Raw genomic sequence first — 19,148 nt, 5'->3', positions numbered from 1 at the left:
TTCTGTCGGACTTTTTGAGCTTGACTGTTTGAACTTTGAACTCCGTGTATATAGAAATTTGACTACTCCTTGGTCTCAAGTTTTCGTGCCCTACAATGTGTTCTCACTTAACCGCCCTCTTCGGATCTGCAAAACCTTTTAACGGCCAGTTTTGGACTGAAACTCTCTGCGACAAGGGCTCTTTTGGTACCTTCGTCTCATTATATGTACTATATCTATTTACCTCCATTTCAGGTTGTGTCATTTTTGCACGGAAGATTCACACAAAGGAAGATGTGGTAATTAAAGTCGAGTGCGGTGTATTGCGCTCTTACAACGAGGTTGCAGCGTACAAAGCCCTTAAAGGTGTCTCCGGTATCCCGCGATTTCATTGTCTGTACACTATTCGAGACCATGGGATGATCGTCTTGGATCGTCTTGGCCAGAACCTTCTCAAATATATGAAATCCTGTGGGGGTTCTCTTCCTATCAGTGAGGTATATGTGTTGGGAAAAGCTCTTGTAAGTGTGTGTATCGTCTTGACAATCGTTTAGCTGACTGGAATAGGTAAAAATTCTTCATCAAATCCATGACCGAGGTGTCGTTCACCGCGATATCAAGCCTGGAAACATCGTACTCCCGATTAATGGGGAGTTGCAACCTCACTTGGTGGATTTTGGTCATGCTAAGCGCTACCGCGACGAGACCGGAAAACATAAACCGGAATCTGGAGAGTGCGCCGAAGGCACGTTGCCGTATATGAGCATCCACGTCCACTGCCATACACGTGAGTTTACCTGTATATCACGATACCTTGCAGACCAGCAAACATATTTGATCAGGTTATAGTCGCCGAGACGACATAATATCCTTGACGTATACGCTGATTCACTTAGCTAAAGGATCGCTCCCGTGGTGTGGACTCTCCCCAGCAGAGTGCGAGGCAATGAAACGAGAACTTCGGTGGTCGGAGATCACCCCTGCTCCACTCGGATTGTTTCTAGAACATGCTGAGGACCTAGGGTATTTACAGCTTTTGTTTGACTCTATTCGCGGCTGACTCTGGTTGACAGTTATGAAGAGGATCCGGACTATTCTTACCTGGAGGATATCCTGGGCTAGATTTGCCTTGGTTTGTTGCGACAAATGAATATTCATCGAGTTCCACATTGTCAATCACAATTTCCTCCCCTATTGTATCCACACTTCCCCCCTATAAACATTTATATTTTAACCAGCTAACATGTTAAATCCCATCCCGATGATATCGATTTCATTATCATTCCCTACCCTGGCGAATCACTCACGATCGGCTACAGCAACTCAATAGCTGACACCAACGCATTCTTGTAAGGTGCCGGGAAACATAGCTCACCGGAGTTTCCCGGCACCACATTCCAGCCGAGCGTTGCTGCCGTTTTTCCTTCATTCGTTTTTTCGACCTACCACCGACATCACATTCGGGCTACCTCACATACCCCTCACTCATTATATCAACGTTTCGTTGCACCCACCCACCCCTCCCTTACGTATTTTCGCAAATTTATAGTTCATTGTCAAAATAGAGAGTCAGCGCGCGATCGAATTCGTAAGCAGGTTTCCCGCCCTCCCAGCGGCTCCACCTGCTTGCGTCTCACCCCAAGCTAATGCTCGGACCAGCCCAACATCTTAGATCGCGTCACTGACTTTATACTAGATGTACCCGAGTGTTCGCGCTTATTTACGGTCTCGCGTATTGCTCTCGATCCACAACATAAAATAAATATCGGATAGTCATTAGTAGATATAATACCATCTCAATAACATGGCCCAGATTTTTTTATACTAAAAAATTGATCTGTTGTGTTGCTACAGCATGAGCGAGCACCTCTAGTCAATCTCACCTAGTGTTCGCGCATTCGTCACACTGTGTCACAGGTTGCCAACAATGCCGATTCGAAGTCCGCTACACTTGCGCTACACATACCCAAGTTCAAGGGGCAGCTTCGTCATGGCAAGGGGTAGAACGGTTGCCCCTTGCCATGACCAATTTTTCATTGCATTTTCTATGGCCTTCAGGGCAGGTTTATAGGATACATGGTGAACCTTTTCCGAATTGTGCCGACTCAAATATGCCCTCTCAAACGCCTAACTTCTCATGCATCCCCTGCGTCGTGACTCATTTGTTATTATTCGCAATGAGAAGCGTATGTCCATCGGTGAGGTGCTTGACCTTTACAAGAAGGGAAAAAATTGGCATGGATCTGTGCCCTCCATCAAATCCTGCTGAATTATCCCATCTCTCACTTTGTGTTTATCGTGCACTCGACTCTGACATTGAAAGTGACTATATTTTCACATTACACGTTCTGAATGTGTCATTGTTTCTGAAAGAAACTTGATGCATCTGACAATGATGACAACTCGAATCCCTTGAACTCAGATGACACCAGCCTACCACTGTTCTTGCACACTCTCAAGACATTTGAGCTCCACACTCATGCACCTGCATAGCAACTCGTTTACCACCTCAATGGAAATCAATTCACACAGCAGCTCTGCAGTCATCTCAGTCATCTCACCTTGTCTGCTGAAGCAGGTGCTCACTGGGCAACTCTCTCTCTCGACCATCTATCAAATGTGTCATTCTGAAATTGCTGCCTACCATCAAGATTCCAGTAATGGGAGCACAAATGACGGAGAAATAGTAGTATTGGAATATAGTAGTACACTGATTACATTCAGACGCTGTATATATGCCTCTGTCGCTCTCTGTTGCCGCTGTCACATCAACAGCGCACCTGGCTATCCCAATTAGTAAGCCTAATTATGCCTGGTGTACACGTACCTTGCCAACTATAATTAGGCTTGTTTGTAGTTAAATCCCAACACCAGCAATAAATATTGCCCTAAATCATTTGTGACCTCCAGTACTACTGTATTACCACAGCTAAATATAGTTGGCAAGGTACGTGTACACCAGGCATAATTAGGCTTACTAATTGGGATAGCCAGCGCCCTCTATAGTGCCATTCCCGCCATTCCCGCCTAAACATCATTCCGGCAGTTTCCGCTGCAGGCCCTTCCCGATTAGGACCTGTGTTAGCGGTGGCAGCTTCCCATGTGCCTTGCTCCTCACCATCATACAGCGCTGCCTCCCTTGAGCTATTAGGGCCTACTACTGGCTGCTCATGCCCTCATTTCAGACGAGGAAGACGTCTTTCTGGCTGCCAACACTGCGCAGCACAATCTGCTCCCTTCAACTGCGCTCAACTGCGCCAAACTTGGCATCTGCGCCCTCCCTGTGTCTAGCCCTAGTATCTGGCCTCTCCTCCCTTTGTCACTGCGTCAGAACTGCACCAGTACACCATGTCCCGCAGCGCAGGTTCTTTTAGGCTCACAGGCCTATCAAAATCAGTCATATCACACAATTTTAGAGGACGCCATTGCCAAACTTGTATTCTCATGGCTAGTAAGCAGTTACAACACGTGGATGATGCAGATACTATGCGTCAGGCGGAAGTTCAAGGTCAGTAGTGGTTTTTCTTCTTTCAAAGGTAGTGTTAACAACTTGTTAGGTATGTCAATGGAGGATCGCAATATGGTGGAGGATATGATAGTAGACTATGGGATGGATGTTGAGACACTCCCGCACACAGCACCCCCAGGAGAGGAAGGCTTTGAGTTCAGTCATGCAGGCAGGGAATATGAAGCTTTTGAGGGTCTTGCAAGCCAAATAGCTGAGATCAGTGGCTGGTACGTGTTTTTTGCCTATATGACCTTGCTTCATCTCACCCCGAATAATAGTTGCTACATAGATCACTGGGCATGCCATGACCGGACAGAAAACCAAATGGGCCACTGGGGTCTTCAACTAGATCTCCTTGTGGATGCTTATCTCGACTATCGCTCTCGCTCTTCCAAGAACGGTGTGCCAACCTTTGATGAGCCACCCACGGAGCCATCATCAAATGATACTCAGTGTGTTTTGCTGAGTAACATTGAGCTTGTTGATCTATTAGGTGTGTATGATAGATTTTGTCTGCCGTTCTATCAATATTAATTTATTTTCAGAGTGAAGCCGTTCATCACTTCAATCGTTGCCTTCTCACAAATACCCTAATGAGACGCTCATTTATCATGGCTACATTGGGTGCTCTCCAATGTATCCCACGGTCGCAATATCATTACGCACTCTTGCCGCCTACCGCCAAATTCATCGAACATGTCCTCGTTTCAGCATCCAAGCTCAATGCAAATCGTTATGTTTTCTTCACGATGTAAGTGCATGGTTGCTTTAGTGATTTAACTCATGGCCATTGAATAGATTCCTTATCGACCGTACTTGTGCATGCAATTTTCAGCCGCCTATGATATATACCTTGAAATCATCCATTCTGTTGACAAACAACTCAAGGCAGCCCTGAAACACGACACGCCTGATTGGTGCTTACTCAATTCCTGTCCAGTGTGCTGCTATAAGCTCCAGGACGAGCTTGCATTGGAATTTGATTGGCTTATCTCAATTGACAGCAATAATAGTTTGAAACGCTGGGATTCTACTATATATGGCACCACCGCCCACACCGATTCTTGCAAGGCACACTCCGACTACTGGATTGCTCCATTGGTTGTAGACTGGTTCAAGGCTGAGGTTAAAGCTCAAGAAGTAAGTTGTTGCAATATTGACATCATCATTGCCTGCTGACTTCTTGCAGAAGCCCTCAAACCCTGATGACTGGGAAGATGAACCTGTTGATGCTAACCGCTCACTTACTTGCATTGGTCGCTGGAGAAATGCTGGGCTCAATACGCACAAGAAAATGTTTTCAGTCTTCAACGAATCAGGCATTTTTATTGCTGCTTGCCGTCATCGTTTCATACTCCTGGCCTGTGACATGATCCAAAGTGGGGAATTGTTTGTTGATTTGCCCTCAATTAATTTTGTTCTGCACTGATTTGATTTGACAGGGCAAAATACCCACTTGCCCTCGTCGATAAGCTCCTTATGGTATATGGCAAAAATGGAGCTTGCGCTTATGACATCGGATGCGCATTTTCCAAAACCCTTAGTAATAGCACCTTGGGGCCATGAGCAGCAGAATTAAACTTTCGGATGATGGTAGGCACATTCCATGGGCACGCACATAATCGCAAATGTCAGCTGATGTGGCATCCCATGTATATTCCGGGCACTGGACATAGCGAGGGCGAAGGGTGCGAGCATATATTTTCCACCTCAAATGAGCTAGCTCGTAGCACTCGACATGCAAGCCCATTCCACTGGCATCAGGCGATCGAGGAACACTTTGCTTTTTGGGACACTGACAAGTATGCTGTGCTTTGTGAGTAATTTCTCCACGCACGTCAATTATGAAACTTATTATTTCGTATGTCATCAGCTAATTTTTTGTGGAACCATTATTGAGAAGCAACCAAACAGATCAGTGTTCTCGCAGCCGAACTAGCCGTCATCCAATCTACACTTGGTCTTACTGATGCTGACTTCTCTTGTTTCCTCCAGGAAGAACATGACTATCTCGACGGTTTGAAACAGCCGCCTGAAACAGATCGTCTCTCTGTACAGTACATCGAGGTACTCGACAAACTTGCTGAACGAAGGTGTTAATTTAAACTAGTTCATCTGTGTGCGGCTCTGACCCTAAATAATTAGGGCAGATTGGGACTCAGCACGCGAAGCTGCTAATAATTGCTTGTTGGAATTGCAGCTGGTAGCTTGGACCAGATGAACAACGTACTCGCACAGGCTCACATTCGGGTGGATTCGTCTTATGCTAAATTACAGCATGCAGAGGTGCTAGTGGCGCACATCGAAACACACTTAGCTGTTGATGCGCGATGGGAGATCAGCGGCCGGGAGTACAACCATTTCAAGGAGGAGGTGTCCCTCAGCAAGTATCACAGTGCCCTTGATGACCTGGAGCACCTGGTCATCATGAGGCTATTTGAGCTTTCGAAGCTTTCATTTTCTGGCACAGGTATGTACTCATCCCAAATCACAATTGGTGAGCTAATGTTCTTATTTAGGCTATAACTACGTCAACAAATTGGCAAGCACTACAGCAATGATCAGAAGCTATCCGTGATGCGATCAACCGCTACAACGTCCAAGCTGCTGCTCTTAACCCACCGCGACAGAAAGTCACTTGGAAGGACATCGCTGACTATGGTTTCCTAGGCGAATTCAATCTTTTGCGCTATTCTCGCTCTGATATTCGAAGCAGTGACTGGGTGACACCTGCTCATCGAGAGGCAACCACAAAACATTTCAAGCTTTGTTGAGCTCACGAAGAAATCGCTCGGCTTGATGTTGAAGTTCGCCGGTTGTGCACTGCAATTCATGATGAAGAGTTCCATGCGTCTGCCATCATACAGGACCTTCTCATTTCAAACCCACAGCTAGGGAAAGAGCTGCAACGCCAATGCTGTGTGTGCATGGCCATTAACGCTGTCCATTCTTCTCGTCTAGATCGCATTGAGAGACTCCCGGGATTCTCAGGAATCAGGGTGTTGGTGTCCACCTTCACTCTACGCTATCTAGCAATGATGCAGAATCTGCCCATCCTGCCCATGCTGGTAAGCTTTTCCATGTGCGTATGTGATTTGGACTAATTTATAACGCAGTGCAACAAAACATTATCGACGATGTGAATGATATCATTGCTTCGGATGCCGATGCCGATGCTATTGAACGGGAAGAGAGTGATTCATTGACGCAGGACATGGCTGACTATTTCAATCCATTGTTGATTAACATCTGTCTTACTTCTGCCCTATGTAATTAATGATGCTTATGCTTTAAACAGCAAGAGCGGCTGATTGAAAGCCACCCTGCTTGAACCTCTGCTTTAAATCAGTGAAAGCAGCTATTTATGTGAACATTAATGTGTAGTAGTAATAGAGGCGGGCTCACTTACATGACCGCTGTCGACACATCGATGTTACCTGCTTGAACCTCTGCTTTAAAACAGTGAGAGTGGCTGACTGAAAGCCACCCTGCTTGAAGGGCCTGAGATTTATGTGAACGTTAATGTGTAGTAGTAATAGAGGTGGGTCTGCTTACATGACTGCTGTTGATACATCAATGTCACGTTTACTGGCATGACCTTTCCGATGGTAGGTGAACACTCCTATTGCATGTAATTAAATCATCAGTTTTTGATTCTTACCGTCTCTGCAGTGTGTTCTACATTATAGCGTTCTCAAGACTCTTTCATTTCCTACCTATTGTGCGCCTGCTATGTGTTTTAATATCAAACTGATTGACCTTGTAAGTTATCACAGCGCAGCTCTGCCAACTATTATGTGTTTACTAAATGACCTTTATTAGCGCCTCACTAGTTGCTCTCGACTTTTACGTTTCAACTACAGTTCATTTTCAACATCATGGCTGTCACTCCCCCCAAGGCAAAACCACCACCGTCAACTCCTGCCAATGGCACACGTGTATCGTCAATCGATCGGACACTTGGATTAATACCAGGACCAGGACCTTTCACAATGTCTAGCCTAGCTACTCTCTATCATACGTCAACATTGGCAGAGGGTTTCAGCAACAATGAGCGTCAAGCGGCTGCAAGGGCTTTGCTTAGGCACGATGCACACCTTGATGGCACCCACTATCACACTAGGAGACCTGGTGGCCTTCACCCAGCCTATGTTGCCTTCAATCGGACTGATAGTACTAGTAAAGAGAGGAGTCTCACTCACACTGAACTAGTTGAGGCGGCACTCAAGAATCTTTTTGATGCAGTAAGTTTAGGCTTTCGTGTTTTTGTTCTCAAATTTCATATATTGTTCAGGTAGCCATGCAAGATCGCATTGACGGCGGAATCACTCTACTCATTCGATGCCCGGGCTCTGAAGTCACTCCAACAGTCTTGCCTGATCAGCTTGCTCTTGACCTCTACATCACACCGCGCGAACTTCAAGAGACACCACAGCACATTGGCAGAGACATTGCTGCTTTAATACAGACTTTTGCTGAAGAATTCGCAATACCTCATCTCCAATGCTTTTCTAAGCGTTGCGCTATCGAAAACATAAAACCACCCAAGCACTGTAAGTCAATTAATTTGTGGACAGGATCGCTTCTTGGTCTCACGCCAGGTGGCACTCCGACTAAGACCCCGAAAAACACCAACCAACAGCACGCCCAAAGGCGACGAAGCCGCCCAACGGTGACCCCAACGTCACCACTCATCAACAACTCAATAGAATCCAGATAGATATGTCCATTCCAAAGAAAAACAACAAAAACCCAGGTATACAAACGGCAGGAGGTACATCACCGCCACCCACAGGCATCCCCACTCGACAATCCAAGAAGTCAATGCTCACGCAAGAGGATATCGAAGTGATAGCAAGCACCGTGATGAACATAGAGAACGCTGAAGACTACCTCAACAAAAACTTATTGTGCCATTCTGATCAACCTTTCTCAATAACTCACATAATTTCAGTCCTGTTCCATATCACGCAACTGAAGGCAATCCCGCTCCCAGCAATAGAAGCCATTAGAGCAGTCACATTCATATTGAAAAAACACGAAGCAAACGAAATCGCAGAACTAGTAGCCGAAAGTATTACTGACAACCTTGCCCCCAAAATAGTAGACCACATCATTGCAGCAATAGCACCGCAGGTAGCAAGAATCTTCACTACATCGGAAAACCTCGACAACACCCTGAAAGAAGCAGAAAGAATCCGCCACTCGATAGAAAGAGAAAAAGAAGAGAAAGAGGGAGAAACGGAGACAGCAGCTGAGAGGATCGAAGAGGCAGCAAATACGCTCCATGAATCAATCGAAGAATGCAAAAACTCACTTAAGCTCCTCTCGCCATCTATAGATAAGACAAACGAACACCTCACTGAAATCTCCCAACAGATCGCATCTGCCCTGAAATCAACCCCCCCTGAACCACAACAACCCAGATCATACAGCACAGCAGTAGCATCAAACCTCGCCCCATCAATCGACCAAGCACTAGCAAGAGCGGCCATCAGAGCACATCAAATAATCCTAGACCCCCTTCCAGGCGGCAACATGTTTCCCCCCGATACCACCCACGAAGAAATAGTCAAGACACTCAAAGAAGCCCTCGGTAACATCAAGGATGAAACGACACCCCCGGGAGACATAAAAGCAGTGACCTCCTTCCACAATGGAGGACTTCTCGTCGAACTGGAGAGCGGCTCGCTGGCTACCTGGCTAAGGAAACCATTCAACAGAACAGCACTAACAAACAAACAAACTCGGACCAACAATTTCCTTCCGCAATAGCGCTTTCCCCGCAGTCATTGAGTACTTACCAATCCACACACAGATTAACAATGAAGACTTCCTATGTGCAATAGAAACCGAGAACAGCCTGCCCGAAAACTCGCTTATCAGTATCAAATGGATCAAACCCATAACCAGACACACCCAATCCCAGCAAAAGGCCTTCGCCCTCCTTCAAGCCCTCGATGCACCCACAGCAAACCACATCATCAAAGAAGGCATATGTATCCGAAATGAGCGCTTCACCATCAAGAAAGACAAGAAGGAACCCATTAGATGCGCGAAGTGCCAATGTTATGGCCATATAGCACGAAATTGCAACACTAACAACGACACCTGCGGAACTTGCGGTGATCAACACAGGACCTCAGACTGCAACGCAAACAAGACCGAACACTGCGTTAACTGCAATAACGACCACCACACCAGTTGGAGCAGAAAGTGTCCAGAATTTAAGAGACGCCTCGAGATACTCAACGACAACTACCCAGAAAACAGGATGCCATACTACCCGACCGAAACACCTTGGACTCAAATCGCCCACCCCCCAAGAGAAAAACCACCCACCCCTCCAACCCGCACCCAACCCGCTGCCCAAACACGCAACTTCTCCCAATCCAAACTAAACTGGAACAGGAACCCTCCCAGACACCGTTCCCTCATTCCCAACTCTCAACCTCCAAACTCCACTAACCGCTTCAACCCTTTAATTATAGATGAAATAGACGAGACCAGTCAGCAAAACTCAAGTTGGTTCGATGCCTAATCAGGTGCAAAACCGACATCAAACCCCCGACCCAGCAAGACTTAGAATATGGCAACAGAATCTCAACGCCTCTATGGCTGTGCAAGAAGCCTTGCTCAACAGCCCGATAGCTAACCATTGGGACATAATAGTAATTCAAGAACCCTACCTGAACTTCCTACGCAACACTCGAGCTAACCACAAGTGGCATGTTTTATATCCGACTCAGCATTATACTCACCCCCAGAAGCGCTCCCGAGCCATCACCCTCATCAACGCTAAATTAGATACTAACTCTTGGTCCCAAATAGAATTCCCCTCATCAGATGTCGTCGCCCTACAAGTAATCAGCAACATCGGCAAATACGTGATATTCAACATCTACAATGCGTGCGAGAATCAAGACACGATAACAGCCCTCAACACCTTCCTAGAAGAAAACTCAGCAACGATAAGACCAACTGACAATGACCAGATGATTTGGATGGGAGATTTTAACCGCCACCACCCTTTATGGGAAGATATACGCAACCGCCACTTATTTAATTATAATACCTCCCAACCGCTAATAGACACAATAGCTGACTATGGAATGATACAGCTCCTCCCGCAAGGAACCCCCACCCTTCAATCCCTAAGCACAGGAAACTGGACGTGCCCAGATAATGTCTTCGGAACAGAACGAATCCTGGACACCATTATATCATGCAAAACCGCCCCAGAAGCAAGAGGACCGAAAACGGACCACATTCCAATACAACTTATCCTCGACACGAGCGTCCCAACAACCCCAGAAGAACCCAGAAGGAATTGGAAAGACATCGAATGGGACGAATTCAATAAAACGCTAAGCAATCTCCTCTCTCTGCATCCCCCGGCTCCACTTGCAACTAATGATGAGTTTCAATTCATGGCAGGATTCCTCACTCGCAGCATCACAGAAACCATAGAAAAACACGTCCCCAGATCCAAACCCTGTCCACACTCGAAGCGCTGGTGGGCCCACGAACTTTCCAAACTTCGCAAGAAAGTAATGAAAATGCACCATCAAGCCTACCAAATGAGAGGCCTCCCACAACACGAAATCCATGAAGAGCTCAAATGAACCAAGAACGAATACACCAATCTAATTCAAGAAACGAAAAAACAACACTGGCAAGAATGGCTCGAAGACATGGAAGGAAACAACATTTGGATGGCCAACCGTTACGTAACATCAACCCCAACGGATGGGGGAAAAACAAGGATACCTACGCTAACCAAACTCAAGCCTGACAGCTCAAAAGCATCAGCAAGCACCAACGCCGAGAAGAGCCAAATGATAGCCCAAGCATTATTTCCTAACCCTCCACTAGACGATCACATCCCAACTGACTTCATTTATCCAGATCCCATCACAGCCCATATCCCCTTCAACCAAGATCAGATTCAGAAAGCCATCACAAATCTCAGCGGCTACAAAGCACCGGGACCGGACGGCATATGCAACATAGTGTTCAAGAAATGCAGCGAGCTCCTCACGCCATACTTCACCTTCCTATTCAATGGGGTATTTTCGCATCAAACCTACTACGAACCATGGAAAAGATTCATGACAGTCATATTATGAAAACCCGGAAAGCCCAATTACACCACGCCCAAAGCCTATAGGCCCATAGCCCTATTGAACACCACTTGTAAACTACTGACTGCTGTTGTAGCCGAGCAAATGACCTACCTCCTCGAACAACATCAACTACTGCCCAACACCCACTTCGGAGGAAGACCTGGACATTCGACAACCGACTCGTTACACCTACTTGAAGAAACCATCCGGAACGCATGGCGCACCAAAAAAGTAGCCTCGGCACTCTTCCTCAACATAGAAGGTGCCTTTCCAAATGCCATTACAAGCAGGCTACTACACAACATGCAGAAAAGAAAACTACCAAGGGAACTAGTAAGTTTCACGGAACGGCCACCAACAGGTAGACAAACACAACTTCGTTTCGACGGCTTCATGTCAGAATGGATCCCAATCAACAACGGTATAGGCCAAGGTGATCCGCTCTTGATGATATTATATATCATATACAACTCCAACCTCGTCGAAGTCGCGAAAACTAGGAAAGGTAGAGAATCGCTCAAAGAACTAACACTCGCATTTGTAGATGACACAGCCTTTATCGCAATAGCGAAGGACTTCAAAACCGCACATAGTATATTACAAGACATGCTAGAAAGAGCAGGAGGAGGCTTCAAATGGTCTAGAGACCACAATTCCCGTTTTGAAACAAGTAAATTCGCACTAATGGACTTTTCGCTCAACAGAAATAAGGAACGCCCAAATATGAACATTCAAGGAAACATCATACGCCCATCCCCCACCCACAAATTCCTGGGAGTTATTCTGGACCAAGAACTCCGGTGGAAAGCGCAAGTAGACTATGCAGTAGCAAAAGGAACCGCACATGTAATGCAAATCCGAAGACTCTCAACCATGACCAAAGGAATCCCAATGAGACTAATGCGCCAACTATATCAAGCGGTAGCAATCCCGAAAATGCTATATGCAGCGGATTTATGGTTCACACCCGCATTCAAGGACGGCTCAGATACACCCCAAAGAGGATCTCTAGGAACAGCAAAACACCTCAATACCGTACAATGCATAGCGCTACTGGCAATCACCGGAGCAATGAGAAGTACCGCAACTGACCTATTAGAAGTTCATGCTAACATCCTCCCAATAACCCTACTTCTACAGAATTTCTGTCACAGAGCAATAGTCCACATCTCAGCACTCCCAACATCTCATCCTCTCTATAACCCGGTCCGCCAAGCAGCCAAGCTTCAAGTATCATCCCACCGCTCCTCCTTTCATAAACTAACCAAAATGTATGCAATAACACCAGCAGATATCGAGACGCTAAACCCAGCAAGACGACCACCCACATCAAGATGTATATACAAAACACGAACGACAGACAGAGAAACCGCAATAAACGAACACAACAACCTCACGGACAACATCCAGATATATTGCGACGGATCAGGGTACAAGAACAATATAGGAGCCGCAGCGGTACTATTCAGAGCAGGAAGAAGACCGAAAACCCTGCGTTTCCACCTGGGAAAGGACAAAGAACATACGGTATTCGAAGTGGAAGAGGTAGGACTAACATTAGCGGCCCACTTGTTGAAAACGGAGGAAAACCTCACCTTCCCACTATCAATCTCGATAGACAATCAAGCAGCGCTACAAGCAGGTGAGAATACACAAGCTCGTCCAGGATCTTATATCGCAGATCACTTCAACAGAACAATGAGAAGACTAGCGAAACAACACCAAAATTTCGATGTAACTTTAAGATGGTCACCGGGACACGAAGGGATACACGGCAATGAAACAGCAGACAAAGAAGCAAAATCAGCAGCAACAAGTAGAACGAACAACAGTGCACGAGAAGACCTTCCCCAATATCTACAACACGGCACCCTCCCACTCAGTATCTCCGCGTTGAAACAAGCCCATAAACAAGAAACGCACCAAAGATGGAAGAGGCTATGGGCAAAATCCCCCAGATATAACCGTCTTCAGCGAATAGACCCTAATGCAATCAACCGCTCCTTCGTCAAACTAACCGCAGCTTTCCCAAAGAAATTAACAGGATTACTCATGAATTTCAGATCGCAACACCTACCGCTCAATCGCCACCTCCACCGCATCAACAAAACGGAACATCCCCATTGCCCTTACTGCCCAAACATTGAAGAGTTGGTCCACCATTACCTGATCAAATGCCCAAGATATCAAAGAGAACGCCATCTCCTTCACACTGCCCTGGGAAGAGACGCATCATCCATCCCGTACCTCCTGACAGAACCAGAAGCAATACCGCACCTAGTCAAATTCGTAAACACCACACGCAGACTTAAAACAACATTCGGTGAGGTACCAATATCCAAAAAAACGAAAGAACTGACGTGCACGTGTAGCATCATCTCATAATTATCAATATCATTATTGCAAGACGAAACCAAAACTCCTAAACCTACGAAACAACATAATCAACCATACCCTACCACATCTAATCATCATCACCTTAACCACCACATAATCAAACACAAAAACCTCTTGACTACACGGAATCTTGCCCTCTGGAGAAAAGGATGAACAAGTCGGCCTACCGCCCATCACCAAAGACTAACCCATCCCACACCCTCTCCAATAGATACCTGTAACCCTCCGTGAAAACAGACAAGACACGAGTACCATCACCGCAAGTAGACTAAAACACCACACCAGATATATCACATCTACCAAATGAAAAGCGCGTCTAAAATGGCCGGCAGGAACGGCGGACTGGTGGGGGTATGCCTCACACCAGGGCATTCGCGTTTTCAATTAGTAAAGGACACGGGTGTCCAGTAGATTAAACAGTACTGTCCTACATAGGGTCTACCCTCAATGGACAAAAATTGGAATCAAAAAAAAAAAAATTAATTTGTGTATAAACTAATCACACTTCTAACATAGTCCTGAAGTTCCTGCAGCACACATCAATACTTGTGGTCCACAGTTCCTCCCTGTGCCCATGGTTGCCACTGGAGCCCGCATCCAGTGTTCCACGCAATTACCACAAGTGTTCGCTGATGGCTTCCAAGCTCAAGCCCAGTTGAACATTGCATTGACTGACATCCCATCCACAGCAATTCGCCAGGGAGTAGAATTGGCTACCAGTATGGCAAAGAAACCTGTAACACCGCATTCACAGCGGATCTGTCAATGCCGCCTTGCAGATGTATTTGTCCCTGGAGACAAAAATGCAGGTCCGCTTTTTCGGCTCAGGAATCCTGTCATGCGAAGTTTGGTCCAGTGCTTATTAGCATTGGAGCGAACACTGATGCTGCGCTTGATTGGTTGAGTCTTGGGGATGAATTTTTACTTAAATTACGGATCTTGATTGGAACTACCCGCAGCAGCAAATGGGAGGCGGTGTTCAGGCGCCAAAATGGAACCTTACTTATGAACAGTCTGTTATTCTGTCGAAGGCCCTGCTCGCTGACCTTCAACCAGAGGCTATCAAGGTTGGTGTGTTTTCATACTATCGTCAAATACATTCTTACTCTTTCGGTGTTAGTACAAGATATCTTCAGCTTTGCTGTCCGTCATTCTCAAGATTTTCGGAATCTTATTCTTTGCAAGTGCACTTTACTTCTTTGGGTTATTATTCATGTAGATCTTGGAATCTGTTTATGTCAGTGTAAATATATGTCTCCGTCTACCCTGAACCCACTGTCCATGGACTGGAAAATAATTCATTTATTCACAGTGTGTTAAATATCTCAACTTCAGGCATGAAAGGTTGTGCTTACCCCCTTGCAGAGAAAATGGTCTCTCAATCATTTCATACCGTCAAGAGTTCCCTACGCATCGGTGTGTTCAAGCACCTCCTTGTACTCGTCCTAAGGTTACCTTAAGCAAAGATGTGCGAGCCGCGCTCAAGCTCAGCCGACAGGAGAAATCTCGCCGCTTTAAGGATGCCCTCGATGATGCTTGGAATGAGCTTGACCAGGCTACAAAGAGTATTGCTGTGTCTCACCACAAGAGCGTTCGCCACGTGCAAAATGATTTATATATTGGTCGTGGATTGCTCCACTCGAGGCGTTCAAAGCTGAATGCATGGAGTGCGTTCTGTTGGAAGAAAAACCAAGAGACCGAGAACCATAGGTTTGTTTGCTTCGCCACTCACATTTACTAACACATTTCATGGCAGATAACCAGGGTAGAGAGGCTCTCAAATCACTCGTCCACAATCATCGGGACAAATACCTTGGACTTTTGAGGGATGATCAAGACAACATCCTCGCAGAATATGCCGAATGGAAAAAGATGAAGGTCACTGGCTTATGCGTCTCGACAAAATCAAAGATAAACAACATTACTCAAACTGTGAAGGCCGTGGAAAATGAGGTGCACCTTCCATTCATTTTGACTTACAACGCTGCTGATGCATAGTCCTTACTACTATTAGCTCAATAGCCTCAATTGTCGCATGGGCGCAGAGACTATTCTGTACACAACACGTGGTTCTATGGACCTTCCTCTGCGAGGTGTCACTTTTTCCACCCAAGGTGTCCAACATTTTATGGGTTCCGTCATGGGTATCGACAATCAGGACTTCATTAGCAAGATGGAAGGTTTCGCAGTGCAAGGAATGAAAGGTTTGATTGTTCATCATTTTTTTTGGCCTGCTCACTCATTATATTCAGGTGCTGCTATGAACCACAAACAGCAGGTCTCTGTGATCTGTTCAAAAATCCGTAACATCATCAATGCCACACTACATGAGTCTTTTAGTGTTCAAAGGCAATATATCTGACTTGTACATGTCCGCAGAACAAGCCACTGGTGATTCTGGCGCCAGAATGCAATGGAGTCATTACTTTCTTAATGTTGTTCAGCATTATCAGGTCACCATTGAGGGCTGGCCTGACAATATGCCTTTCGCTAACCTTGGCCAAGTGTTGAGTGCTCGTTCCGACCTCGAGAAGCTCTACTCAAGATGGGAATCAAAGGAGACAAAATGGAAAGTCTTGACTGACGACGAGTTCCAGGAACTCCATCAGAAACACCTGGAGCAGCTTGCCAGCAGCGAGAATATTGATCACCCACGCCGAACTCGTTCCGACAAAGAAAGAAACACAAAGCACTTGCAACAGCCACAAACACACATCGCCACAAGAAGTACAAAAGCTCTGAGACAGTTGAGGACAGTGATGAAGAGCACGAGCACGGAGACAAAGAACAGGACCAACTAAACCTTCGATCTCCTACACCAATCGCTACTCACACTCATCCGTCTCCAGCGCGCATTGACGAGCAACTGCCTGTTCACCAAACTCCTACACCAGCTGTTTCGTCTGCTCATTGTGCTTCTGATACCCTTTCCAATTCATCTGGCATGCCAAATTTCTATATTCCCAGTGACTCAGATGTGTCAGGAACATTTTTCGGCCCCCAGTTTGACTGTGGTGCTGCTTTGGATGCCTTAAGTGAGATGCTTGATTATACACAGTATACTTTACTATGAAACTTTTTTACAAGTCAGATACTTCGTCCCGCACATTAGACTTTACTATTAGCTTTCACTTTCTTGGTTGTAGTACACATGAACATTGTCATTGTCAAGGTTCAAATAGATATATAGCGCCTATATCAGACTAATACTTGCTTTCGCGTGCAACAAAATAGAACTATGACAAGGCGACCTTTGTCTAACAGGCGCAAGAAGGAAGCTTGGTAACAAGAGACAGGTAGCACTCCCATCCCAATGACCATTCTGTAGTCGGCACAATCCAACCCTCTCAAACCGAATTCTCTGTCCCAGGCTAGATCTCCGATACTACAAGCTACAACTCTGAAGTAAGGCAGAGAAAATCAACATAGTACCACTAACCTGAGCCTGTGCAATGAGAATACGAGTTTGGCAATGGCGTCCTCTAAAATTGTGTGATATGACTGATTTTGATAGGCCTGTGAGCCTAAAAGAACCTGCGCTACGGGACATGGTGTACTGGTGCAGTTCTGACGCAGTGACAAAGGGAGGAGAGGCCAGATACTAGGGCTAGACACAGGGAGGGCGCAGATGCCAAGTTTGGCGCAGTTGAACGCAGTTGAAGGGAGCAGATTGTGCTGCGCAGTGTTGGCAGCCAGAAAGACGTCTTCCTCGTCTGAAATGAGGGCATGAGCAGCCAGTAGTAGGCCCTAATAGCTCAAGGGAGGCAGCGCTGTATGATGGTGAGGAGCAAGGCACATGGGAAGCTGCCACCGCTAACACAGGTCCTAATTGGGAAGGGCCTGCAGCGGAAACTGCCGGAATGATGTTTAGGCGGGAATGGTGGGAATGGCGGGAATGGCGGGAATGGCACTATAGATGGCGCTGGCTATCCCAATTAGTAAGCCTAATTATGCCTGGTGTACACGTACCTTGCCAACTATATTTAGCTGTGGTAATACAGTAGTACTGGAGGTCACAAATGATTTAGGGCAATATTTATTGCTGGTGTTGGGATTTAACTACAAACAAGCCTAATTATAGTTGGCAAGGTACGTGTACACCAGGCATAATTAGGCTTACTAATTGGGATAGCCAGGTGCAACAGCAAGCAGCGATGTGTCACAAACTGTCACACCACGTGATTTACCTCTGCGCAAAAATGCATTTTTGAGGCCGTTTTCAGCTCGTTGGGCGGGTGTACCTTTGCAGTAGCTTCCGGGGGCCTACTGAGGTAGGTCATGATATATTCCCTAGATACGCCTGCTAATGCATGCTCCTCAGCGAGTACACAAGCAACTTGGAAATGCACAGGGGAAGCTCAAGAGGGCGCAGAGACATGCAGAGGAAAAATGACAGGCCAGTCAACAGACGGTTTAGCGACGAGAGAACGACAAGCAGGTGGAGGAACTCCAGATGGAAGCGGGCGATATAGAAATAAAGGTAGGTCTTGAGTCCTGGTCTCCTCACTCTTGCATCCTAATGGTCTTTCGCAGATGGCAGAGCATCTTAAGAAGAGTGAAGCAGAGCTCAACGAGCTACTCACGGAATATTGGAAGCTCCGTCACGAGATGGGTAAATTTTTCACTCTGTCTTTGTATTCATCACTCAATGATATCCAGAGGTATACATGGAAACACTTGCAAACAAATTAAACATGAATGTATCTTCGGACTGAGTGTGCCTACCGGGCCCTCGCGATGCGTAGGTCAACTTGAATTTGTGGTACCTTATTAATTACGTGGTCAGTGGCAGAGGGGCACGACAAAATCATCGTTTTTTTCCCCTTTCTGTGTCATCTTTGGTGAGCAATTCTGGCATTACCATTTCTTCATTGGACTGGGGACCGTGCTAAGGCCAGTACACGGCAAGTGGAACTGAGAATGAGTTTTAGTTTACCGTCAGGGGAACACCTGGTCCGCTCACAGTCCACAAGCGATCATCCGGGATACAAGCCATGTGAACACCAATCAAGTGAAATGTGTAAGTCATTATGATTTGCAAGCAGATTTGTTTGTTCACAGTTTCGAACCAGAATAATATGCTGGTCTCCTCTGAATGCATGACCCTTTCCGCTTCAGATGGTCTGACACAGTTTTCG

General features: G+C 46.1%; 1 protein-coding gene across 1 annotated transcript; it reads left to right on the top strand.

Moving 5' to 3' along the window:
- Positions 1–95: 95 nt before the first annotated feature.
- On the top strand, positions 96–1,101 carry F5891DRAFT_1197404 (kinase-like domain-containing protein; the record flags this gene model as incomplete). Its single annotated transcript, XM_041368477.1, has 5 exons — positions 96–186; positions 235–500; positions 547–766; positions 822–1,002; positions 1,053–1,101. The coding sequence occupies 5 exons, from the start codon at positions 96–98 to the stop codon at positions 1,099–1,101; spliced, it is 807 nt and encodes a 268-aa protein (XP_041218260.1).
- Positions 1,102–19,148: the final 18,047 nt, after the last annotated feature.

This window comes from Suillus fuscotomentosus (assembly GCF_016647785.1).
Source record: "Suillus fuscotomentosus strain FC203 chromosome Unknown F5891scaffold_122, whole genome shotgun sequence".
Classification (NCBI taxonomy): Eukaryota; Fungi; Basidiomycota; class Agaricomycetes; order Boletales; family Suillaceae; genus Suillus; species Suillus fuscotomentosus.
This window is presented reverse-complemented; position numbering and strand designations above follow the sequence as displayed.